Below are 24,578 nucleotides of genomic sequence, written 5' to 3' on the forward strand. Positions count from 1 at the left end.
CCGGGGGACGGGCCTCGGGTGGAGGGCAGCTGGTCAGGGTTGTGCGGGGCGGGGAGAGGATGGCGTGTCCCCTGGGGGACGCCAGGGGGCCCGCAGTGGCCCCGAGCACGCAGTCTTGGGGGGGTCCCAGGCCCTGGGCTGGCCTGTCCTGGCCCACCCCGGGAAGCGGGAGCCGGGCGCAGGGACAGGCCATGGCCGGCCCATGGCGCCTGTCTCCATTGCCCACTCGCTCCTTTGTCCTTCCAGCCCCCAGCCAGGGGCGACTCAGCATCAACTGGGGGTGCTGAGCCCCCTTCCAACCCCCCACCCCAACCTCTGACGGCCAAGGACGCCTGGCCTGGCCTGGTCTCTGTGCTGCCCTCTGGTGGCCGGACCTGATCACCTCACCCACTCTCGGTGCTGCCCTCTGGTGGCCATAGTCGCCCAGGCCAGGAGAAGGCAGAGCCTGAAAGTGTGTGCGCGCGCGCGTGCGTGTGTATGTGCGTGTGTGTGTGTGAATGTGTGTGTGGGGGGGGAGTGTGTTTTCATGTGTGTGTGCCTGTGTGCGTGCGTGCACAAGTGTGCATGTGTATGCATGTGTGCATGAGTGTGGGAGTGTGCGTGTGCATGTGTGCGTGTGTGATGTGCGTGCATGTGTCTGCGTGTGTGTGCACGTAAGTGTGTGTGCATGTGTGCATGCGTGAGCCTGTGTGTGTGCGCGCATGTGTGGGAGTGTGTGTGCATGTGTGTGGGTGTGTGGGGGTGCATGTGTGTGTGGGTGCATGTGTGTGTGCGTGTGTGCGTGTGTGCGTGCGTGTGTGCGTGTGTGTGTACGTACGTGTGGGTGCGTGTGTGCATGTATGTGTCCGTGTGTGCGTGTGTGTGTGCGTGCGCGTGCGTGTTGGGGGAATCTACGTACCTGCTTCTCAGGACCCTCAGGGAAGGGTTGAGCGGGGGCCTGGGGTCTGTTGGATCAGCCGCAGGCTGGGGAGGGAACGACGCCCTCATGGGGGTCCTCAGGGTGGGCATCAGCCAGCCCCCGACCTTCCCTCCGGCCCGAGACTGGAGACCTCGGGGTCCTGTGGGGGCCGCGGTGGGTGCTCGGGTTGACCCTGCTCCATTGCTTCCAGGGCCCGGGAGGGCCAGCCTCACGCCCCGCTGTGGCCCCTCCCATGCTCACGGGGCCCCGGGGTGGGCTTGAACCCCACCCCCACCCCAGGGCTGGGCCCAGCACCCCCTGGGCGGTGCCCCAGACCCCCTGTGACTCGGTTCCACTCCAAAGGCTCCATGAGGGTGCAGGAGGGTCCCTGGGGGCCACGGTGTGGACAGGGGTTGGGGCTGCTCAGCTGACCCCTGCTGGGGGCGCCTGAGAGAGGGGCACGAGCAGCTGAGAGGGCAGGAGAGGGGCGACCGTGGACCCCAGACCCACCTCCCCAGCCTGCTTTGCAGTGGGCCTCCAGCGGGAGCTGGCCCGGCCTGCTCAGAGGAGGTTCCGTCCCATCTTCCCCCTTGACAGCGAGGCCAAGCGACCACCGGTCTGGCCAGAAAGGGCGCGTCCGGCGGCGGGAAGGGGCGTGCCTGAGTCGGGGCCTCCTTCCAGCCAGAGGCCTGGAGAGCGGGTGTGAGGGTGGAGCAGTGGCAGCCCCCTTAGAGGCTGAGGCGAGAACGACACTCAGGAAGGCAGAAAGTGGAGCTGGGAGCACACTGACCGGCCCGGCCTGCGTCCAGCCTTGGTGGTGGCCTGCGTCCACGCGCCCCCCCCTCTTCTGGGCCCTCCCCGGGAAAGGTGGCCGCGCCTGTGCCTGCCGTCCCCCCAGTCTGGGTGGGAGCCGGGCGAGGGGCTCACTCAGCCCACGTGAGACCAGCTGGGGGGGACCCTGGGCCGCGGGCGCGCGTGGGGTCGGGCACAGAGCGGGGTCTGGCTTGGGGTCACGCCCCAGAAGGGCCAGGGAGGGGCAGCGGCGTGGAAGGAGGTGGTGGGGGGGGTGTGGAGAAGCCCCTGCCCCCTCCACCCGCCCCTGCTCGCAGGCGGGACCCAGCGCTTGTCCTGCCCTCCCCGCGACCCCTGTGCGCGCCCGGCTGGACAGCGAGGCCCTTCAGCGGCCAGCGGTGGGCGCGGCCCGGGGTCTGGAGCCCAGCCCTGGCCACGCCCCTGAGCCTGCGCAGAACGACCCTGTCTGCACTGACCCGGCCTCCCGGCTCAGCCCAGTCGCCAAGGAGAGCGGAGCGGTTTTGGGTGGGGAACAGCACGGAACGGCATGGAACAGCATGGGAAAGGCCCAGAGGCAGGGCCGGGTCCCAGGCCCTGGGCACCCACATCTCATGGCATCGGGTACAGACGCCCAGACCCCAACGTCAAGGGCTCGAAGGTGGGCCTGGGGGACCGTGGAGCAGAGAGGTGACGTCCAGGTATTCCCGGGAAATAGGCTTATCCGCAGCCGGGGAGCCGGATTTCAGGGGTTTCATTGGCTTCTGAACTTGGACGAGTCTCGCCCTTCCCTGGTGCGTCTCGGCGCCTTTGGAGGGGCCTCGCGGGCGGCCTTGCTTCTCTGATGGCGGCTGTAGCACCCCCCCCCCCAGAACTCCCACCATTAGGTGTTTCATGAGCCTGGCAGGGCCTCAGTCTCCTCATCTGTGAAATGGGGCAGAAGCCCCTCCCTCTCGGGGCTCCCGGGGGGCTCCCGGTGCCCAGGACACGGAGCTCTGCAAGAGTCAGTCAGAGGCAAAGTTGTGTGTTTTGGTTTGGGGAAAACGCCTGAAACCTGAGCTCAGGGGTGACACCCGGCTCGGGTCCCTTATGGGGTGCTGGGGGGCCCCTGCCAAGCCGGGGGTCAGACCCGGGGATTCTGTTTGCAAACTACGAGTTCCAGTTCTTCCCCTTAAGGCAACATGTTGACAGTCTGCATTTTATTATTCATTTATTTCTACAAATGTATGCATTTTTTGCTTTTGGGTCACACCCAGCATTACTCCCGGCTCTGCCAGGGGACCATCGGGGATGCTGGGAATCGAACCCCGGCTCGGCCGCGTGCCAGGCAAGCGACTTACCTGCTGTCCTATGGCTCTGGTCCCTATTTCTACAGTTTTGGTTTTGAGTCACACCTGCCAGTGCTCGGGGCTTTCTCCTGGCTTTGAGCTCAAGGATCACTCCCGGGGCGCCTGCTGGTGGAACTGCATAGGGGGCCGGAATCGAACCCAGCGTGACTGTGTGCAAGGGGGTTTCCTGCCCCGCGTGGTCTCGCTTCTTCCCATAAGAGCCGTGTCTGCCCGGAGCACTGTGGGCCCCTGCCCGGGAGCAGGAAACGCCTCCAGCCCATGCCGGGCTGCCGTGAAGCCAGATGGGTGGCCACTCGGGCTGTGGTGATGACTCAGCCATGCGCAGGGGGCCTCGTGGACCGACCCCCCAAGCACTCCTGGGTCCCCCTGAGGAAGGAAAGCCTGTGCCAGCCCTGCCCGAGCCAAGAGGGGTCTGCGGGGAAGGGGCCTGCTCCGGGCAGGAGGGAGGAACCAGCGGCCTTGGATGCGTCCTGGATCACGCCACGCCTGAAGCCGGACCAGTCTCCTGCATTAGACGAAGCAACAAGCCCCCTGCCACTGCTCCCAGCTCCTCTTGGGTCATTTTCAGGGCGTGGGTTCAAATCCCCGGGCAACAGGGTCTGCACGGTCACCAGTGGTCACCCGTGAAAGAGACCCCAGAAATAGCCTCTTTCCCAGAAGAGCCGCTGATTCGGAGAACGCTGGGGAGGAAAATGCCTCACGGCTTCTCCTCACATCTCACTGTCCTTCATGAGTGCCGAGGGACGCCGTCCACTGCCGGCCAGGGGGCCTTTCCTACACTCGCTGACTGCACTGACCACTGCCCCCGGTCCCGTCCCGTGGGGCCTCTGAGTCTCCTGGGTCGTGGGGAGAGAGGTGGGGATGTGGTTTGCATGATACTTTCTACACGGGGGGCTCAGAGGGTACCTGGTGGCCCCCCAGTGCCCAGCTGGACGCCTCCTGCGTGGTCAGAAGCTGCTGCCAGGCTGGGCACCTGCTGTGCCCCATCATGCTATCGCAGCCCCGGCAGGAGCGGGGGTCTCCAGGGCTAACAGGTCTCTCCGAGATGGCATCCCTAGTCCCCGGCCCATCCCCACTCCTGGCCCTGCCCTCCTGCCCCGGCCCCTGTGAGAACAGTCCTGGGCCAGGCACCGGCTGGCTCTGTCTCTCCCGACTCTGCAGTCAGGATTCACCCCGCAGGCAGCAGTGCCCAGAGGGTCCCGGAGGACAGGGACAAGTCCCCACCTCATCCTCGCGGGCAGCCTGGCCACCCCCGAGGAATGGACAGACGAAGTCACACGCAAGGGCACTCTGAGCCACTTTGCCTCGATGTCCACTGTGAGCTCGGAAGGGCCCTTGCCAGGCCAGGCTGCCCAGTGGAGCAGGAGCTGTCGGCCCTGGGAGTGACCCACCCCCCAGATAGGCGAGGTCTTGGCCATCAGCAGCCCCGTCTCCACGCACGAGCCCACGGAACGTGGACGGCCCACAGAAGGCGGATTCTCCTGCAACCGCTCGGGGTCTGGGAGCCACGCTGAGCGTCAGGGGCACAGGCAGGAGACAAACACCCTGCCTGCCTCCGCGGGGCCACCACCACCTTTCAGGAACACGGTGCCCATCACCCCCCCTCTGCCTCAGAGCTGGGCTCAGGGCATGGTGCCCACCCGCCCCTAGCTGGGAACGTCCGCTCCCCAGGGAAGTTGGTTCAAGGCGAAGGGCCACGCGGCTCCTGGGGCCTCTGTCCTGACCCCTGGACCCCATAAGCCGCCTCTGCGCCCGCACACAAAACAAGACTCACTCCCCGGTCCCCTTGCTCAGAACCTGTCCCCAGGGAGTTCTGGAAGGTTCCGTCAAACAAGTCTAGAATTAAGGACTGGTCATCCCTGTACTCCCAGGACTGAAGAGGTCCTGAGATGTGGAGTTTCAAGTACTAAAATCAAGGATGTTCTGGAAAAACATTTTATGGAGCCCTGGCTCTGTCTGCAACTTATTCTGTCTGGTCTATGGTGGAAGGTCACCAACTCCTTACAGAGTGACTCATCGGCCCCTCTGTGCAGCCCCCAGCCACCCACCCAGCCCCCACACCCAACCACCCACCCACCAGCCCTCACTCACCCCCACCCACCACCCACCCAGTCTCCGCTCACCTCCACCCCACTCCACACACCCTCCCTCATTCATCCGTCCACTGACACATTTATCAGTCCGTCCACGCATACATCTGTGTACCCACTTACGACGCATTCATCTACTAACTCGTCCGTACTTCTACCATCCCCCCTAAGATATTAACCCATACACGCATCCATCTACCCACCCACTCACTCACCCATCCACCTACCCATCCATCCACCCATCCATCCACCCACCACCCACCACCCATCCACCCACCCATCCACCCACCACCCATCCATCCATCCACCTACCTACATACCTATCCATCCACCCACCCACTTATCAATACATCCATCCTTCCATCCACCCACCACCCATCCACCCACCCACCCACCTATCCATCCACCATCCATCCATCCATCCACCCATCCATCCACCCACCCACCCATCCATCCATCCACCCATCCATCCATCCACCATCCATCCATCCATCCACTCATCCACCCACCCACCCACCCATCCATTCATCCATCCATCCACCCACCCACCTATCCATCCACCCACCCACCCATCCATCCATCCACCCATCCATCCATCCACCATCCATCCACCCATCCACCCACCCATCCATCCATCCATCCATCCATCCATCCATTCATCCATCTTTTAGTCTCACCAAATTGTTCCTCAGCTCTGCTCTGAACTGCCAACTTGGGAGAGAGACCCTGGTCCCAGGCCCACATGGGGCCTGGACACATTAGCTGCCTAAGCTACTGGCCCTCAAGGTCAACCCAAGGCTCCTTGAACGAGCATTCAAGGGTCTGTGCCCACTCCCACCTACCATCCAGCCCCCCCCCCCCCCCGGGCAGCCTTGTCTTTGCCCAAAATGCCCATCCCAGAGCTTATCTCCATGCAGGCCACCTCTTCCTGGAAGCCCTCCATATTCAGAAAGGGCAGTGGTGGAAGCGGCCACTTTACGGGGCCACAAAGGTTGCTGAGGGCCAGAGCGCTAGTACAGCGGTAGGGGAGGGCCTTGTCCTTGAAGGTGTCCCACTGGGCTCCATTCTGGGCATCCCCTGCACCCCTTCAGGAGTGCTCCCCGAGCACTGAGCCAGGAGTACGCCCCGAGCACCACCGATTGTGCTCCCCAAGCTAAAATAAAACCAAGAAACTGACTCCTGTCGCCTGTAGAGGAGAGGCCGGCCAAGGACTCAAGCCGCCTCCTTGGGACCAGTTGCCCCGCGCGCGAGGACCGGCGCCGCTCCCTCTGCGGCCGGCAGGGGGCAGCACGACGCCGCGCCGCGCGCCCTCGGGTCCCCAGAGGAGCGGCTCCCTCAGGCCCAGGGGTGGGGAAACTGAGGCCCAGCGAGGCGGGAGGCCAGCGAGGGCGCCCCAGGCCTTATCCCCGCCCTCTCCTCGCATCCCGCCCCGCCGCCCCAGAGTCCAGCCGGGCCGGGGCCGGAGAGGCCACGGGGTCGCGCGCTCCTCTGCGCCGGGCGCTGGACGCTGCCCGCTGGCCCGTCCACCCAGGCCCCGCGCGCCCGGTCCGCGCGTCCCTCCCGCCGCCGCCGCCAGGGGGCAGCATCGGCCCGCGGCCAGGTGCCTCCTGCCCGCCCAGTGGCCAGTGGCCGGGACGGGTGACCACGGGGCTCGGGGGACACGGGGGTGGGGAGGTCCCTCTGTCCAGTTCCTGCTCTCTGGGCCTCGGTGGCCCTGTGCGTGCGGTCCCCAAGGTCCCTTTCCTGGGTCCCCCAGCTGCCTGCACGGCCCGGGGCCCTGAGCGCTCGGCCTGGGGGGGGGGGGGGTAGGGGGTGCAGGGGAGCGCAGGGGGCCCGGCCGCAGCCCCTCCCCAGTGCTGCAGACCCCCAGCAAGCCCAGGACCTGCCCGGTTCCATCCCCTCCCCCAGAGGGGCGCCCTGCAGGGACCTGGGGGTGGAGAGACCCTCCAGCCCCGACCCACTGGGCACAGACGCGCCCCCCGAGGCTCAGCGCCCCGGGTCCAGGGAGGTAGGGAGTCCAGCCTGGGGACCCCGAAGCCTGGGCAGCGCCCTCTGCCCTCCCCCCCAGACCCTTCCCAGCCGGGTGCCCAGGGACGGGCCAGCCTGTGGCCTGTCTGTCCCCTCCCTGGCCCGTGGAGACAGGTGGGGGGACCCGAGGTCTGGGGCAGGGGCGCTCCCGGGGCTGGGGCGGGGGTCGGCCAGACGGAGCCCCGGGTGCCTGTGCGAGCGAGGGGGCGGCCGGGAGCCCCCTCGCCGGACCACCGCCCGCCCCGACCAGAGACCCGGCGGCCAGCGACCCCCCAGACGGGACCTGCCGGCCCCCACCCGGGCGCGCGGGCGTGGGGCGCTCCGCAGGTGACCCGGCGCGGGCCGGGGCGGGCGGCGGGAAGGGGGCGCGCCCGGGGCGGGGGTCGGGGTGGATGCGTCGGTGTGTCACGGGGGGAGGGAGGAGAAAAGGGAGGCGCGCGGGGCGCGGGGGAGAGAGAGCGCGCGGCGAGCGAGGAGGGCGGGCGGGAGGCGGGTCCTCCTACCTGGGGCGCGCTCGCTGGCTCGCCGCTCCCCTGCCCGGGCCGCGAGTCACCTGGGGAGGCGGACAAGTGCGGACACATTGGCCGCCGCGGCGCTCGGAGAGGCGCGCACGGCCCCAGGCGGCGGCGCCCAGCGAGGCAGCAGCGCCCGCCCGCCCGCCCGCCCGCCGCGCCCCAGGGCCCCCGCGGCCGCTCCGCCGCGCTCCGGGGTCGCGGCCCCGGCCCGGTCACTCCGGGGGGCGCCGGCGGCGGGGGCGCCCCGGGCTCACCATGGTGGCAGCGCGCGCCGAGCGCCCGCGCGTCGCCAGCCGCCCGAGCCGCAGCGCCGGCTGAGCCCCCCGGCCCGCGCAGCCCCCGGCCCGGCCCGCCCGCCCCCCGCCCGGCCCGCGCGCCCCCTCCGGTCCCGCGGTCTATGGCGCAGCCCCCCGCCCTGGATCATGCACAGGAACTTACGCAAGTGGATTTTCTACGTGTTTCTCTGCTTTGGCGTTCTGTACGTGAAGCTCGGGTGAGTGTCCGCGGGCCGCGCGGCGGGGAGGAGCGCGCGGGCGCGGGTCCCCCTGCGCGTGGGACCCCCGGCCGGGCGGTGGCCCCGGAGCGGCCGCGGAGTCCCCCCTCCGCGGCCCCCCGGGGCAGCGACTCTCCCCGAGGGGCGCCGCGGCTGGAGGAGGCGAGCGGGGCGCGCGGGTAGCGGCGAACGTGCCCGGCGCTCCCTTTCACCTGTCTGGGCTCCAGGCCCCGGGGGTGGGACGCGCCTTACCTCCCCCGGGCTGCGCTGGGCGCCGAGCCCGGCCGCGCGCTCACCGCCCGGAGGGTGCGACGGGGCGGGGGCCGGGGGGCGTCGGGCGGCCGCTGGGGTGGGGGCCGCTCGGGGGGGGGGGCGCGGCGGCCGGGCCCGGGGGCTGGAGGCGCGCGCCCGGCCGCGAGCGCGCCGGCTGGCCGGCCGGCCGGCCGGGGCGCCCGCCGCGACCCCCGGGGCGCTCTCCATCCCCCGCGAGTGTTGAAGTTGCCTCGACAACTCGCGGGGCTCGCTCGGGCCGGGCCGGGCCGCCGGGGGCTCGCCGCGCGCCCCGCGCCCCGCGCGCCTCCGCCCGCGCGCTGGGGGCCCCGCGCCCGGCCCCCTCTCGCCGCGCTCCCCCTGGCGCGGCCGCGCTCGGGGCTCGCTGCGGTACCTGCCCCTGAGTCGTATTTCCACATTCCTGAAGCCAGCCGAGTCCTTACCTGTTGAGCTGCGATCTCCTTTACACAGAATCCGTCTCGGCCTCGCAGGGGTGGGGGGTGGGGGGGCGGTGTGGCCGCGAAGGGTGCGGGGCGCCTGGAGGCGCGGCGGCCGGTGCGGGTCCTGGTCCGGGAGCGCCGCCCGCCAGCAGCCCGGCGGGCACCCAGGCCCGCGCCCCGACCCCGCGTCCATCAGCCTCCATCCTGCCGCCTTCCCGCAGGTGGAGACGCCCGGCCGGCCCGGAGCCCTGCGCCTCTGGTGGCTGTTTACTGCGGGCTGCGTGGAGGCCGTGTCCCCGGCTGTTTGTTCATGAGGGGTGAGGTCCCTGTGGACACGGCCTGTTTGCTGGGCTCTGCGTCCCTCCCAGGACACGTGTGCTCCCCCGCCCCAATCCAGTGCTCTGCCTTGGGTGTCCCGGTGAGGAGGCCACGCTAGGGAGGCCTTGGGCGCCGGGAAAGGGCCCAGGTGGGGCTGGAGATGCGGCCTTGGCCTCCCCCAGAACCCTGCTCGGGTACCCCAACCTCCCGGGACACACAGCCTGAGGCTGTGGGCAGAGCCCTGGAAACCGCTGCCCTGCCCCCCTCAGAGACGGCAGAAGGGGCTCCGTGGAGCCCCAGGGTGAATCCAGGTCTGGACGGCCTGGGAGGCTGCCCTTGGCCTTCGGACCTCAGCTGGGTGGTCGCGCCGGAGATGCCTGTGGACCCAGCTCCCTGCCGTGTCCCCAGGAACACGCACTTCCCCGGGCCCCTGGGGGTGGGGGTCTGGCCCACAGCAGGCTGTAGACACCTGGGGACATGGGGACCCCGCGTGGGCAGTGATTGGGGGAGATGAGGGGCTGCACCATCCCCCCAGGGCACCCAGCACCTGAGGCTGCGGCCGGTTGGCAGTTTAAGGATGAGTTTTAGGCCCTGGGTTCAGGGGGATGTCTGGGCCAGCCCCCGCCGCACACACCGCCAAGCCACTCGGATGGGACACTCAGCCCCAGGTGGAGGGGGGTCACCGTTCTTCCCCGGGGACCCCCAGGCCAGGAATGCAGGGCCCCTGGAGCACCCTCTCCGGGCCCTACCTGCTGCTGGCATCTGGAATGAGCCCGGGAAGTCCTGCCACGCGGCCCCGGAGGGCTGAGAACCCAGAATGAGCCTCTGGCGACCACTGCCCAGGAGCAGAGGGGCTGGGGGCTTTCAGAGGCCCTGGTAGCCCCCGCCCTCACATTTGGGCCCTCTGGTGCCCAAAGCATGGCAAGAAGAAGGGGCTTTCTGGGCTCTGGAAGTGACCCTGGCCGCTATGGGCCTCCTGCCCCTTGGAAAGAGGGGCCTGGGGGTGCCTCCAGGGCCCCCCCTTGCAGGAGTTTGGAGATGAGCCCCCGGGGCCCACGGCAGAGACCCGCGCTGTCCTCGTCGCCATTGTCCCCATCTGCCATGTCTCCGTGTCTCCGCCGCCTGGGCCGACCAGAAGGGACTCTGAGCTGTATTTCTGCGCCGGCGAACGGGCTGGGGAGGTTGCTCAGAGGCCTGGAGCTCCGGGCTCAGTCGCCAGCCGCGCGGGGTCCGAGGTAACGAGTCTCAGGAAGCAGGAGGGTCTCCCGGCATCCCCACACCCCGCGGATGGTGCAAGGGAGACGGTGGAAGCCAGAGTCGGGGCCCACGTGCACCTGCTGGGGTTCCCCCGCGCCAGCCCCCTCTCCAACACCGCCGTGCGCGCGCTCGAGCACAGGAGAACCCCGCCCGGAGGCCCGGGTGGGCTGCAGCCGGGAGTGCCGGCGACCCCCCACCCCCAGGCAGCCGTCCCCAGCCCAGGCGCGCACGCAGGCCGAGGGGCAGGGCGCAGCGGGCATCTGGGCGCGCACACCTGTGCCCTCACGCGCGCCCACGCTGCCCGGGCGCACGCCCCCGCCGCCCCGGCCCGGGACCGGCACGCGGCCCCCGCGCGGTCACCCCGCGGTGCCTCCCGAGACGCACCCTCCGGGGCGGCAGGCCCGAGCTGTTCCGCGCGGCTCGCGGGAGTCGCGGCGGGGGCGGGTGGGGGAGCGCGACGGGGCCAAGGCCGTTCGGCACGGCCGGGGGCGGCTCCCGCCGCAGGCTCGGTCAGCCTCCCCTTTAAAAAACCCGCCCGCGAAGGAGGCGGATGTCGGGGCCGCCCGTCCAATGGCAGACGCGCGCCCGGGAGGCTCGGAGACGTGAGCCGCGGCGAGCGACAGAGCCGGTTCGACGGACGCGCCGAGCGCTCGACGCGCACCCGCCGCCCGCGGACCGGGCGCGGCGCTCCAGCCCGGGCGCCCGCCGAAGCCCCAGCCCGAGCGCGATGCGGGGCCCCGGCGGCGGGGCTCGGGCGACCACCGCGCCGTGGCCCGCGCGCCCGGACCCTTAGCTGCGGGAGCCGCCGCCCGAGCCAGCGGAGGGCCGCGGAGACCCCGGCCGCGGCGGGCGGGCGACCTGTCCGCGGGGCCCGTCCGGCCCCACCGGGGGGCCCGGCTCACCATGCTGCTGCTGTCGCGGCGGCGCCTTCTCCTGTCCATCTACTGCCCGCAGATCTTCCTCCTCCTGTCCAGCGGCAGCTACCTGTGAGTGGCCGGGAGCGGGGCGCGCGCGGACCCTCGCCCCCGCCCCAGCGCCGGGCCGGGCGGGCGCGGTGCGGGCGGGGCGTTGGGGCTGAAGCCGCCCAGGTGACGGCGTGGGGCGGTCGGGGGACAACTGGACAGCGCGACGGCGCGGCCTCGGGGGCCGAGCAAGCGCGCCGGGCTGCGGGGTGAGCCCGGGCCGTGCGGGCGGCGCGCTCAGGGCGCGCGGCGCGGAGGTTCCCGGCGCGTCCGAGGGGAGCCCTGGAGCCGGGGACCCCCTGGGCGGACGGGCCAGCGCAGCGCAGACGCCCTGTCCTCTCGGGGCGCGGCGCGCGCACTGACACCCACGTGCGCGCTGCGCCCGGCCGGGCAGCTGCCCAGCGGGCCGCCGGCCGCTGCCCGGCGCGCCGCGAGGCCTGACGCGGGGCCCGCCCGCCGCTCACCTGGCGGGGGGCGCGGGGGGCGCCGGCGCGCGCCGGGGCCCGCGCGCGCTCGGGTGTCGGGCCCGGCCGGCGCGCGGGGCGTGGGCGCGCGCGTGCGTCCGTCCCCGCGGCTCCCGGCGGGCGCGGCGGTGGCTTCGCCCGGTGCCTAATGGGACGCATATGCGCTGGCCTCGGCTTGCAGGAGGAGTTTGATTTATGGAACCGCCGTTTGGGGGAATTCAAGCTGGATGCTACTGATCAAACCTCAGCGGCGGCGCGGCCTCCCCGGCCCGCCTCCCCTCCCCCGCCCGCTCCTCGACACGCGGGCCACGTCCGGGGTCGCCTCACGCGGCCTCCCCGCCCCCCGCGCCGCCCCTCCCCCGCGCGGCCGCGGCCCTAATAAATCGCCGCGCCCCCACCCCCCTTCTAATAGAGACGCAGCCAATGCTTCTCCAGCCCCTCGGAAATTACTATCCTACCAGTTTTCCGTCTATAAATAGTCGCGCATCTTGAAACAAAAGTTCGCAACCGCAGCCAGATGCTGCGAGGCCCGCGGTTTCCCGGGCTGTGGGTCATAATTACAAGGTCCGCGCGGGCGCAGGGAGCGCTCCAAGCCCGGCGGGCAGCCCCGGCTGCCGAGGCATCGCCGGGTGCTGGGGGGCGGGGAGCAGGCGCGGGGCGGGACGGGGACCCGCGATCGCCGGGACTCGAGCGCCAGCCGCGTCCTGCTTTCCCACGGACCGCGGACCGTGCGTGCATGGGGGCGCTCGGAGGGCCCTTGGGTGTGTCGGGGGCGGGGGAGGGAGGCAGGGCCCCCTCCCCCCATCCGCGGCTCCCGCTTAAGCCTTGCTGGAGTCAGCACGCTCGCTGCTCGCTCGCTGCTTGGGGAATCTCTTGGGGCCAGCTGGTTGAGGTTTGGGCTCATTGGGGAGGTGTCCAGGGACGTCTCCGGGTGAGCCTGGTGTAGGAGCTCACCAGAGTCGCCAGGAGGAGGTGGGGGAGGGGCCGGGAGCTGGAGAGAGGGGGGCTCGGGGCCCGCGGGTGGCGCAGGTGGCTTCCTGAGGCTGGTCTGCCCAGGGCCCGGGGTGCCAACCATCTGTGCCGGTGCCCCCGAGCGCGCGGCGGGCCTGCTTGGCTTCCCGGGCCAGTTCTGGGGTCCAGGGGCTGGCAGAGCAATACGGCAGACTCTGCCCTGCCTGTCATTGCCACCCAGCGCCAGGAGACCAGAGCGCCAGGGCCGAGGGCGGCTTCCCAGGGATGGGGTGGGGCGGGGTGGGGCGCCAGGCAGATGTTCCGACAGAGGCCCCGGCACCTTGGGGTCCCCTCCCTGCTGAGATGGGCACAGGGCTGGCCGGGAAGAGGTCGGTCCCCAACTGTGTGTCTGTGAACGTGGGAATAAGTGTGTGACTGCGGGAACGTGTGAATTTGCGTGAGCGTGTATGTGTGTGTGGTGACTGTATGAACGTATGTGTGCATTTGTGTGTGCCAGTGAGTGTGTGTATCCAAGCATGTTTGCCTGTGTGTGTGCTCACGTGTGTGTGTGTGTGCGTGAATCATGGAGCGAGTATATGAATGTGTGTGGACGTGAGAGTGTGCTTGTGTGCGCATATATGCATGCATGTGTGAGCCTGTGTACCCCTGAACACGTGTGAGTGTCCGTGATGGTATATGTGTGCGTATGTGTGTATGAGTCACGTGTCTGCATGTACGAATCGTGTGAATGCCTCTATCCGTGTGTGCATGTGTAAGTGTGTGCACGTGTGAATATATGTATCTGTCAGGGTATGTGTGTGTGCATGTGAGTGTGTGTACGTGTGCGTGTGGGTGTGTGCACGAGTGTATGTGTCTGCACATAGATGCATGTGTCAGTGCATTATCAATGTGGGCACATGTGAGTGGAGGTATGTGCATGTGTACGTGCATGCATGTGTGAGTGTGCATGTGTGTGTGCATGTGCTGATGTACACGTGTGTGTGCATACATGAAGGTATATGTGTGTGCATGTGTGCATACGTGCGTTGAATGTATATGCAGTGTGTGTGCCTGTATGTGTGTGTGTGTGTGCGTGTGTGTGAATGCGTGTGTGTGCTTGTGTGTGTGCTCTTGGGGGCCGTGAGGCAGGCAGTGCAGACCTGAGTAGGGATGCGGATGCCTTAAGGCCCCTCAGTGCCTCAGAAAAACCCAAGGAAAAAGTCCGGCGGGGCCTGAGCGTGCCGGGGCAGGAGAGACCCGCAGAGACGTCTCTGCTCCAGAGAACTTTCCGGAAGTTACTTCGTCCTGGAATCCGCACCTCTATCCGATGGCGGCTCCTGAACCCCAGCTGGGGCGGGGCATGTGTCTGGGACCTGGTCTGTGGTCCCCGTGCGTGCGCGGGCCCCTGTGCCCGGGGTCAGGTAGGCAGGTGGGTGCTGCGGGGGGCCGGCCCGGGCCCTGCGCTGGAATGAGCTGGCCCCTTCCAGCCAGATGTGGGAGCCGGCCGCAGTGATGCCCAGGTCTTCCGGTCTGAGCCTCTTGTGACGACGGCTGAGTCACGGGTGACGGGCGGTTACTCACCGACCACCTGCCTGCGGCTTTGCCCTGCCTGTGGTTCGGAGGCCCTCTGGGCAGGACCCGGGGCAGGGCTGGGGGCTGCTGAATCAGGAGGGGTGCGGAGAGGGACTCCCCGCCCTCGGGCATGGGGGGGATGCCCCCAGGAGATGCGGTTTCCAGCCTGCGGGGCTGAGTCAGCCAGGCTGTGCAAGGCCTCTGCGGGGGGGAGGGGGGGCTGCCCGGCTCTGCCTCATCCCCTGAGACCCCCTTCTGTGGGTGCAGGTCAGCCCACCTGCTGACCCCGGCCCTGCAGCCTGAAACACATGGGCTGGGTCGGGGGGCCCCCAGGGACCCAGTTTGAGATTAGAACGGAGCTGAGGGCTCAGCAAAAGGATGATTGGAAATGGCACGAATCAGAAATCACCACTTTTTTTTCATTTTTCATAAAGGAATCACCATTTTGGGGGGCTGGAGCGATAGCACAGTGAGGAGGGCGTTTGCCTTGCACGCAGCCAACATGGCCAACACAGGTTCGATTCCCAGCACCCCATAGGGTCCCCCGAGCACCGCTAGGAGCAATTCCTGAGTGTATGAGCCAGGAGTAACCCCTGAGCATCGCGGGTGTGACCCAAAAGCAAAAAAAAAAAAAATCACCACTTTGAAGGGGGAAACCTTCTAGAAATGGTGTCTGAACTCCGGGCAGGCAGGTAAGGGGGTGCTTGCTCCTGCGCCCTGTGGACCCGAGGAGAGCCCTAGATAGGTTATCACGGGTCCTCGCCCACTGCCCACGCCTCTCCGGGCCCTGGTGTATCCCCCGGTGTGGCTATGTCCCGGGGGAGGCCGAGGGGGCTCTCTCTCCTCCCGGACAGCTGGGAGAACTCAGCAGGGCCAGGTTCATACTGGTACACGGTGAGAAGGGCTGTCCCCAGCTCTCAGGGAGCATCCGAAAAGTCTGGGTGACCGTGCTTTGAAATAAAAGAGATTAAATTCTCTGGTGAGACTCTCAGAGGGCTTCCTGGAAGAGGTGACTTCCGGTCAGGATGTGGCAGGATGAATAGGAGTTGCCTGGACTTCATAGGAGCATGAGATAAGCAGGTGCATGGTGAGGGAGGGGGGGGTCTGGGGCCTGACACAGGCCAGGAGGGCACCGGACAGCCACCCAGGGCTCTGGCGTGTGGGGAAGCTTCCCTCTGCTGAGAGGACAATGGGGGAAGTGGCGGCGGTGCGGGGAGCCTGATGATGCCCGTCACTGTGGACACTCACCCTCTGTCCAAGGCGGGGGTCCCTGCGTGCGGCCCTGGCCAGCGCCCGGCATTCAGGGGTCCCGCGGCCACCAGGGCGGCAGGAGCGGCTGCCCCCAGCCCCTGCGGCCCCTGCTCTGAGGAGCCTGGGGGGTCCGGCTCACAGGACGCAGTGTCCCCTCCCCCAGCAAGGGGACAGGAGCCCAGACGCCTCCTCGTCAAATGAAACCCGGGCCGGGCTCCCGCGCGGCATGAAAGGGTCATTGTGTGATGCCGGCCGCCGCCGGCCAAGGACAAAACCACCATTTGTCCTCTGTGGGGACGGGGCCTCCCCTCGGGCCGCGGACGGGTGGGGGTGGGCACAGGTGCGCCCTCCTCCATCCTCCCGATGCACCACAGAGGCTGGACCCCTCCAGGGGCCCCGGCGCCCACCGCCGAGCGGGCAGCAGGGAGCCCTCTGGCCCTGGACGCATCAAGCAGGTGGAGGATGCAGGCGGGTCCCACGTGGAGACCCCCGAGAAGGCCACAGTGTCCGTGGCAGAGTGGGGGGTGTGTGGGGCCGGGGAAGGTGGCCTCGGGGAGGGCTCCCGGCGGGCCTCACTGGACAGTGACATTCCGAGAACCCCAAGGACCACCTCACTGTGCTCACACCCCCCTTGGCTGGAGGGTCCTGTGGGGCCTGGCCAGTAGCTACCTGCAAGAGCAGAGGGTGTGGGAGCAGCGAGGCCTCCTCACATGGGGTCCCTGCCCTGACCCCTCCACCGGCCGCCCAGACCAGGGAGCTGCCCTGGCCCCGAGAACGGGGCAGTGCACAGAGCTGGGGCCGCTGAGGCCAAGGGCCTAACAGGGCGTGGTGGAGGCCACACAGGGGCGTGGCATCGCGGTGGGCGGGGCCATGATGGGTGTGGCCACGGTGGGGCGGGACCGCAAGGGGAGGAGCAGGGCCCGATAGGCGGGACTCAGGGGCGTGGCCATACTGGGCAGAGATACATGGGTGGGCGGGGCAGGGCGGGGCTATGTGGGGGCGGGACCATGGTGGGGGGGCAGAATGGGCGTGGCCACAAGGGAGGAGCAGTGCCCCATAGGCGGGACTCAGGGGCGTGGCCATACTGGGCGTGGACACATGGGCGGGACCAAGGCGGGGCAACATGGGGCGGGGCCACAGTGGGCGTGGCCGCAAGGGAGGAGCAGCGTCCGATAGGCGGGGCTTCGGGGGCGTGTCCACGATGGGCGTGGTCTTGTGGGCGGGACCACACGGGGCGGGGCCTGGGGGCTGGCCAGGTGCTTTGGCGGCTGCCCCAGGGGCAGGTGCTAGGGTAGGGCTGAGGGCTCAGTGCTCCCTCTAGGGCCTTGGTGCTGAGGGTGCAGTGCTCCCTCTAGGGTCTTGGTGCGGCTGTATTAGCCTGCAGAGGAGAGAGTTGGGAGGTCCCCCTCCAGACCCGCTGTCTGAGCTACTGTGGGCAGGGTAGGGGGAAGTAGGCTGGAGGCGGCCACATGGCCTCTTGTGCCCACTGGGCACAGGGGCTGGCCTAGGGGCCGGATGACTGCTTCCGCCTCCCGACTCGGACCTCCTGGGCTGAGCTCACCGGAGGTTCCCGATGCTCTCCGCATGCCCTGGAAGGGACCAGAGGTCTGCCCGGCGTCCAGCTGCCCACACGGGGCCTGTGCCAGACTGCAGTGCCCGAAGGAGCCCCTCGGGGGTGTGTCGGGTCTGTCCTCCCGACTCTCAGGCCTGGGTGGATGCAGGAGTGGCCAGAGAGGGCAGCAGGCAGGGCCAGCTGGCTGGTGTTGTTGGCCCCCAGGTGGGCGTGGGGAGTCTGGGAATGGGGGCTCAGAGTCCGAGAGGCCTCCTTCTGCCCTGGCTCCAGGCTGGCACGGGCTGTGCTGGCCCCACTGGCAGGACTGACTCAGGGTTCGGGGCTCCCCAGGGCGGCCTCGCCGTGGCTCACGGGCCGGTAGGTGAGAATCACCTCTGGGACCACCGCCCTCGGGTCTCCCGGCCGCCCACTGCCCACAGAGGTGGGGCCACTTCCCGCCCTGCCTGTGCAGGCTCCAGGGAGACCAGGGGCGGGGGCAGGTGGGGACAAAGGCCTCGGCTGGTCCTGCCAGGGCCCAAGCTGAGAGGACTCCTGCCGCAGATGTCCCCTCCCTCCAGAAGGGGGCACAGAGCCCCCCGGGAGCTGGCTGTGGGACACGGCCGGTGCTGGGGTGGGGTGGGGGCGGGACTGCGGTGGCTGCTCCTGGGGTCCAGCCCCAGGATGCTTGGGGGGACCAGAGTGAGCCTGGTGAGCAGGGCAGTGTCCAAGAACCTGGCCGAGAGGACCCCTGTGTCGGGCTGGGCGGGGGCGGGGCTTGGAGGCGCTGAGTGCCCCCGCTAAGCCCACCTGGTCTGGACCCCGGCTTCCACCTGTGCCCAGGAGGGGGTCCCTGCAGGCCGCCAGCCAGCAGCTGAACGCCCTCCGCACACGGCCCCCCATGCTACGGCTCTGCACCCCCCAACCAGGCGCTGAGTGTGAGGTGAAGGGAAGGTGCGGCTGACTGGACGCCCGGTCTGGATGTGAGACAAAGGCCGTCTCCCTCCACCCCCCATGTGTCCCTCTGTTCCGCCTGGCACCCCAGGCCCCTTGCCTGCAGGGCGGAGGCTGGCACCAGGCGTCTCTCCCTCTGCGGTGCTGCTCGGGGCCTCGGCATTTTGGGGGTTCTGGGTGCAGGGAGAGAGATCAGACCTGTGATGAGGGGCAGGTTGGAGCCCCCGAGGGTGCAGGAAGGGTGCCCGTGGCTGAGCAGATGCGCATGGCTGACTCTGAACCCCCAGTCTTTCTCCACGGAGCAGGGCAGGGAGGAAAGAGGATAAACCTGAGTTGACTGCCTGGAGAAGGAGGCACAGAGCTGGGCCTGGAGGAGGAATGACTGGGCCCAGTGGCGTCCCAGTGGGGCCCTTGTTGTTCCGCAGAGCTCTGGAAGTTTCTGAGGTCCGAAAATGAGGTGCCAGGGACTGAGGGGGCCTGTCACAGTGACCCACTGTGGTGGTCCCGTTCCCCAGATCCCATGGCCGGGAGGGGCTCTGAGGACTGCCCGGCTCTGTGTGGCCTCAGTCCCGCCAGACCCGCCCGGGGCCCGACCTGCCTTGGGCCTCCCGGTTGCTGTCTAGGGTGGGGTCCCCGGATGCCAGGCCAGGAATGCCGGCTATGTGGGCAGGCCCTCACTCCGCTCCCTTCCCCGGGCATGGCGGGCAGCGGCCTGGGGGCAGCAGGCAAGGACACTCCTGGGAAGCTGCCGCGAACCTGCCCATGGCCCCTCATGGGGACAGCGGCAAACTGAGGCACAGGAGGGACAGCGAGGGTGCCGGCCGCCAACGGGCACTTCCTGTCCAGGCCCCTTGCTGCCCTGTGCCCGCAAGCACCTCCTCCTGGCTCCCGGAGGTGGGCTGTGGCGGGGGGCTGCCCTGCAGGGCTTCTGCACCCCCGAGGCCCCTCTCAGCCCTCGTACCAAGGCAATAGAGGGGGAGGCTTTTTGCCTGAAGGGCGGGGTGGGGTGAGCAGCCTTAAAGGAAAAAAAAAAATCAGGCCGCCTGGCAGTGCCGCCGTCGGTGCCTGGGACCCAACTCAGGGCCTCGTGTGCCGGGGCAGGGCTTGCTTTCAGGACGGAGCGGAGGCCCGGGCAGGCCTGGGGTGCCCGGAACTGGCTGTTCCCTGGGCACCCGGCTCGGCCCAGCTCCCAGGGGAGGAAGAGGCTGAAGGCCCAGCCTGGGAGGAGAGAGGCTCCCGGGACTTCGGTGCCCTGGGCGCTCGCTGCCTCCGGCTCTGCCCTGTTCTGCTCCACTCTGCCCAATGGCTGCGGGCACGGGGGTGCGGCAGCCCCTGCCAGGCGCCCCGGCCAGCTGAGTGGCCACAGGCTCCCGCCCAGCCCCTCCCGGGCCCTGTGGGACCCCGCCGGCTCCTGAGCTTGGGAACCGCGCTGGGGCCCATCTCGGCTGCACCAGGCAGGGCCACCTGTGGGAGAAGCAGCGGGCCGCGGGTGCAGGTGGGTGTGGGCACCAGGTACTGGCCTCTGGGCATTTGCTGAGTCCTTTCTGCATAAATGGACCCAGGCCCGCCTCCCTGGCTGAGCGCAGATAATTAGAACATTCTTCAAATATTTTGCCGGAGGATGCCCAAGAAGGAAGAATTACAAAGTGGCCGCCTGGGGCCAGCAGCGGGGGCAGCTGGGCAGCTGGGGCCGGGGCCAGGGGTGGGGCGGAGGCAGGCCAAGTTCTGCTCACCTCCCGGGGGGCTGCGGGTGTGGGGGTCCCCGCCCTGCAGAGCTCACAGGTTGGAGAGGGGCTGGACCAGCCCCCTTAGAGCTTAGGGACCTGCTTGGGGCCAGGAGCCCCCCTGGGAGGCACCGGGAGGCGGGTCCCTGCAGGGGTGGGGTCGGGATGAGTGAGGGCAGGGCTGTGCCTGGCCCCCGGGGGTCTGCTCCCAGGGTCTGCGGCTCTGTCTGTGGGTGTGGAGGCTGGGGACGGGGACCCTGGGGGTGGGGGGGGCAAGGTACAGGGTGGTACAGGTGTGGGCAGGGCCAGGGCCAGGGGCTGGGGTCAGCCCCTGACTGGAGCCTCAGACTTAAGAGCAAGGGGGCGGGAGCCTTCCCCCCTGCCCCCCCCCCACTGGCCAGGTGGCCCCGGGGCCCTGGGAAGGGCAAGGCCAGCCCGAGGGGAATGGTGTGGGTGGGGCCAGAACCCCGGGAGGGCCTGAAGGTCCCCAGCTACCCATGTGAATGGCCCCAGGAGAACTGGGCAGGAAGGTCCCTGTCCCGGGCTCCCCCGCCTGCCCCCGGGACGCCCCTTCCCAGACCCCCCAGGCCTGCGTGGAGGGAACCAGCCGATGCTGCCGCAATTGTTCCTCCCTGTCCCCTGCTCTGTGCCCGCGTGACAGGCGGCCACGCACACGCTTCTTGCAGGGCACGTGCTAGGAGGAGGCCTTGTGTCCCACACGCGGGAGCCACGGTGCCTCGTGTCACATATCCGACATCAGGCCGTTACACACCCAGTGCACGCCGCGCGCTGCAGATCACGGTTCACAGTGCGTGTGGCGCGCTGCCTGTGTGGCAGTCACGTGTGCGTCACGCTACGCACAGCCGAGCACTTCTGATACCGCGCCCCACTCCACACACGTGCCTCTCACACACTGCACACGCCTCCCACGTTCTCTGCTCCACAGAACACACGTCACAGCACGCGTGTTACCCAGGACACGTGCCCCCTCCCCCCCCCGCACGCCACACACGGCACAGAGGCACTGCACACGTTGCACACGTCATCTGTGTTCTCTGTCCCACAACACACGCGTCACAGAGCGTCAGTTCTTGGGGCTGGAGTGGCAGGACAAGTGGGTGGGGAGCTCACCTTGCAGGGACTGACCCGGGTTCGATCCCCGGCATCCCGTCGAATCCCCCGCGCCCCGCCAGGAGTGATCGCTGAGCGCAGAGTCAGGAGGAACCCCCGAGCAGTGCCGGGTGTGACCCCAAACACCAAAATAAAAAGTAAAAACAAAACAAACCCCAACCCCTGAAAGCACGGCTCATGGGGCTGGAGTGATAGCACAGCGGGGAGGGCGTTGGCCTTGCACGTGGCCGACCCGGGTTCGATTCCCAGCATCCCATAGGGTCCCCCGAGCACCGCCAGGAGTGATTCCTGAGTGCAGAGCCAGGAGGAACCCCTGACCATCGCCAGTGTGACCCAAAAAGAAAAAAAAAAAGAAATGAAAGCACAGCTCAGACACAGCTGGGGACCCACGCCATGGACACACACGGGTCTGCAGGTCAGCTTGTGATCCATACTCCACACGTGTTCCCCCGTGCATCCCACGCAGCGCTGAACACTGCATGTGACACGGGACATGCTGTGTCACACATGTTGTGTTATCCACCACACGCTACACGCTTGTGCTGCAGACCGCAGTCCCGTCCACTGCATGCTACACGGGACACGCCACACATCTCGTGTCCCTGGGCCGTGTCCCAACTCCAGGGGCCTGTCCAGGCCTAGTCGGGGTCTCGGCAGAAAGGGGCTCTCCCCAGGGGCACCCGATCCTGGGTGGGGTGAGCTCAGAGCAGGTAGCATCTGCCACCCCCACGGTTCTCACTGCTGTCCCCTCTCTGGGGGTCCCAGGGCCGGCCGGGGTGCGGAGGGGGTGCGGGCTGACAGCCGGGCTGGGAGACCAGGGATGTGGCCGTTTTTCACCTCAGGGCCTTTGGGAGTCTGGTTTTGGGCCCCTGAGCGCTGTAGTGACCACAAGGCTGGGTGTGACCAGTGTGCAGTGACCAGGACTAGGCGGGCAGTGGTCCGGGGGCCGGGCATGCAGTGACCAGGACTGGGCATGCAGTGACCCCAGGGCTGGGCGTGCCGACTGGACGAGGTGACCTTCTGCCTGTCCAGGACCCGTGCGGCCGGGCTCCCTCTGGCCCTAGCTCATGAGGTTTTTCTCGGGGTGGAGATGGGGCTGGTGCCGGGAGGGCCAGAGAGCTTGTGGTCAGCGCCAGCACCCTGGGGACCCCTCATCCCCGCCCCCCACGGGGTCAGCTGCATCTCCCTTTGCCTCCTGGGGCCGCCCACCTGCCCTTTCCCCTCCCGTCGGGGCTGAAGCTTGATTAGACCCCCCCCCCAGAGACATGCGGACCCTCCCTCTGCTGCCCGACCAGGGGCAGGTCATGCCCACTGTGGGGACCCCAGCTGGGAGGAAACCCAGCAAGGCGACCCCCTGTTTCTGGGCCCCGCTCATCCTGGGGCTCGTCCACTCCTGGTCTGCCTGTCAGGCAGCCCTGGGCCCAGTGGTGGCTCAAACCCAGGGCCAAGCGGCCACAGGGCAGAGGGCTACAGGCTAGCCTGATCCCCCTATCCTAAGCCCCGGACCCCCCGCCCCTGCTCTCCATGGGGCTGGGAGGGGTCTCTGGGGTCCCGAGTCTGGGTGTAGGGGCTGAGCGGGGAGCAGAGGCAGGGACGGAGCCCGAGTCCCTCGTCCCCCATCCCCACCCCTCCTAATGCCACCACGCAGCTCTGTCGCCCCAGCCAGCACTTCCCGGCACCCTTGCTGGCCCTGGGGAGGGTCAGAAGGTCCTGGCCCCCTCCCCACCAGTGGGTGCTGGGCATGGTGGCCAGGGGGACGGGGACTCCACACCTGCAGTGCCGGGAGGAGGGCAAGCGAGGAGATAGACCTGGGCTGAGGCCTGGGGACCCCAGAGTGCCCTGTGGCAGCCCCCAGACCCTGCCCCCAAGTCCCTTGGGCCAGTCGGGACCTCAGGATGGGGCATCTCCCAGACCGTTTCTGCAGTGACCACCGCACGGGGGGTGTGACGGGGACCTGGGCCTGCCTCCCTTTGACCCTGGCATAGTGCGGGCCACCTGCTGCCAACGCCACACCGCGTGGGGCTTGCTGTATTACAGAGCGATTGCCTCGAGGGCGCCCGTTCCTTCCGGAAGGTTCCAGCAGGAGTGGCCCCCCGCCCAGCGTCCGTCCGCAGGCACCCCACTCCCCGCCCCCGGCTCCTCAGCCACTCACCACACCGCAGGGCTCTGAGGCTGGGGGCGGCTGGGCCTCCGTTCCTTTGCGTGGTCCCGGCACGGAGACCCCTGGGAAGACGGCGATTGGGGGAGGGGTGCACATCTCCTGCCTCTTACAGCCTCGGGGACCCTCCTGGGTCCTCACCTGCAGGGACCACTCAGCTGCTGCCGCCAGCAGCCCCTCCCAGGATGCCCGGCCCCTGCGTGCCTGCCGCGGGTGGGCACGTCTGACTTGCCTTCCCCAGAGTGAGTGGGCTGAGCTGTGGGACCACCCCCCACCCATGGGCGCTGGGGGCCGCTTCCGGAAAGAACCGCCCAGCCAGTCCTTTGCCTGGACCATCTTTTTTATATTTGGGAGTGGGAATGTATTTAAATTTCTTCAGAGGAATCACTCTTGGAGAAGTTCCTGTCTGTGGGGCCCCCAGCAGTGCTGGAGTCATTGGTGGTGCTCCCGTCAGTGGTGCTCCCACCAGTGGTGCTCCCATCAGTGGTGCTCCTGTCTGTGATGCTCCTGTGGTGCTTCTGTTCGCGACGACCCTGTCAGTGATGCGCCCATCGGTGGTGCTCCCATTGGTGGTGCACCCATCAGTAGCACGCCCATCAATGGTGCTCCCGCAGGTGGTGCTCCCTTAGTAATGATCCTGCCAGTAATGTTCCCATCAGTGGTGCTCCCATCAGTAGTGCGCCCATCAATGATGCTCCCATAGGTGATGTGCCCATCATTGGTGCTCCCATCACTATCATTGATGCTCCATCAGTAGTGCACCTATCAGTGGTGCTCCTGTAGGCGGTGCTCCCATTTGTAGTGATCCTCGGTGATGTTCCTGTTGGTGATGCTCCCATCGGTGGTGCTCCCATCAGTGGTGCTCCCACCGGTGGTGGTCTCATGGCCGGTGCTTCCATCACTGTGTCTCTGTCGCTGGTGCTCCAGCTGGCAGTGCTCGGGGGCACCTGTGGTGTTGTCATTGCACTGAGGGCCTCTTGTGTGCTCTCGGCCCGTGAGTATTGACCGACCTGAACCAGTTCTCTGGCCCTGGGCTGCCTTTTAGTGGAGGCAACCTTGGGGGTCCCGAGTGGCCCCCCACACGCCTTCACCTCACCCCGTCGGGAAGGACCCAGGACACAGCTTGGCGGGGGCTGCGCCTCAGGTCCTGGCTGCCGGGTGAGGGGCCCCGAATGACCAGGACTCACTGGCGTCCAGGGCGGGCATGCCAGGGGCTGGAGGGGCGGCCAGCTGCGGAGGGGGTGGGGCACCTCGTGGCAGCGGCCAGGGTGCAGGGGTCTCGGGGTGCAGGGCGGGGGGGCCACGCGGCCCTCAGGGTCGACTCCAAGTCCCGCCGGTCCCCCCCCAGCTCCTGCCCCGGTGGGGGGGTCCCCGCGCCCGGCCGAGGCTGCCGAGGCTGCCGGGGGCTCGGGCCG

The 24,578-nt window shown here is 68.5% G+C and overlaps 1 protein-coding gene across 2 annotated transcripts in view; it reads left to right on the forward strand.

Moving 5' to 3' along the window:
• The first annotated feature begins 8,072 nt into the window (after positions 1-8,072).
• WNT7B (Wnt family member 7B) overlaps positions 8,073-24,578 on the forward strand; it is a 30,329-nt gene continuing 13,823 nt past the window's right edge. Inside the window, exon 1 of one of the 2 annotated variants that reach the window (XM_056107022.1) lies at positions 8,073-8,162. In XM_056107022.1, coding sequence (XP_055962997.1) covers positions 8,092-8,162 — 71 coding nt within the window. In that variant the 5' untranslated portion in view covers positions 8,073-8,091. Of the gene's footprint in view, positions 8,163-11,331; positions 11,434-24,578 lie in introns of those variants that run through there. The other variant, XM_056107021.1, reaches the window with a different exon arrangement.

The sequence above is a fragment of the Sorex fumeus genome, unplaced genomic scaffold (assembly GCF_029834395.1).
Source record: "Sorex fumeus unplaced genomic scaffold, SorFum_2.1 ptg000153l, whole genome shotgun sequence".
Classification (NCBI taxonomy): Eukaryota; Metazoa; Chordata; class Mammalia; order Eulipotyphla; family Soricidae; genus Sorex; species Sorex fumeus.